General features: G+C 46.5%; 1 protein-coding gene across 1 annotated transcript in view; it reads right to left on the minus strand.

Moving 5' to 3' along the window:
* The window catches only part of LOC119587855, a gene marked incomplete in the record, with an annotated part of 15,462 nt that overhangs the window by 350 nt on the left and 14,078 nt on the right, over positions 1–1,034 (minus strand). The window contains 2 exon segments of the mRNA XM_037936559.1: positions 1–179; positions 500–759. Coding sequence (XP_037792487.1) covers positions 1–179; positions 500–759 — 439 coding nt within the window.

The raw sequence follows: 1,034 nt of genomic DNA on the forward strand, positions 1-1,034 counted from the left end.
GATAGGCCTAGATTGTCGTATCCTTGCTGGGAGATGTCGGCGCCTTCGTCAGGACATGTGGACTCGGAGGGCTGTCGGACCCTGAAGGAACGCGGCTCGTACTGCCCGACCGTGTCCTCGGTGGGCCCGTAGGTCGACTTTCTGAAAGACGATCTCTTGGTCTTCGGACTGCAGCTGGTCTGGAATGCATTGGAGGTTATTCGTACCTGGCTGCCATAATCATGACACATACACACGCGCGCGCGGGTTCCCGGGCGTGTATATCATTGACAAAACTGAAATTTATCTATAATCCTTTAATCTATAAAGCAATCTGATAACTATTAGCAAAAGAGTATGAGGTGGGGATTGATGACGATAGAAATTAACCCAAACTCTACTAGAATGAATTAATGTAGCTTTGGAAGTTCCTCTGGGACACGGGCCCACAAGTACCCTGCTCCGAGAACCACGGAGGCAATATCTTCACGTAAACTACACAAGAAAGACTAAAACGCACCTGGTGATTGGCAATCCTGCCCACCGCGACGTTGGGGTCGGCTACACCGTTGCAGGTCTTGTGCGTGGGATTTTTGTCGTTCATGTTGGCAGCGCCCTTCTTGGCATTCCTAAAGAACACGGGCAGGGTGAGCTTGGGCATGTTCTTGGTGAGGTGGAGGAGCATCCCCAGCATCACCAGGATCAACACGAGAACCAGAGCAAGAAGAACGCCGGTCATGACTCGGAGCTCATTCACCGTCGACTCCAATGTCGTCAACCCTGAGCGGATAATCATAATACCATATAGACACATGTAGGTAAATAAATGATGACTGACGTAGAAGAAACTAGAAGAAGAAACACTGAATTGTAAAACTACATATAAAATACCCCTCGACCTCATCATTGCTATAATTTTTCCGTTTTCTAAAATGAAGTTTATGCAAGGGTACACATTATTCTGGAGTACACTATTTTGCAATATTACGTATCATCGTTTGCCCTTACTGTTACATTCTTTCTGAGACGAGACTAAAAGCAAGGTATAAAAAAAA

This window comes from Penaeus monodon, chromosome 23, assembly GCF_015228065.2.
Source record: "Penaeus monodon isolate SGIC_2016 chromosome 23, NSTDA_Pmon_1, whole genome shotgun sequence".
NCBI classification, from domain to species: Eukaryota; Metazoa; Arthropoda; class Malacostraca; order Decapoda; family Penaeidae; genus Penaeus; species Penaeus monodon.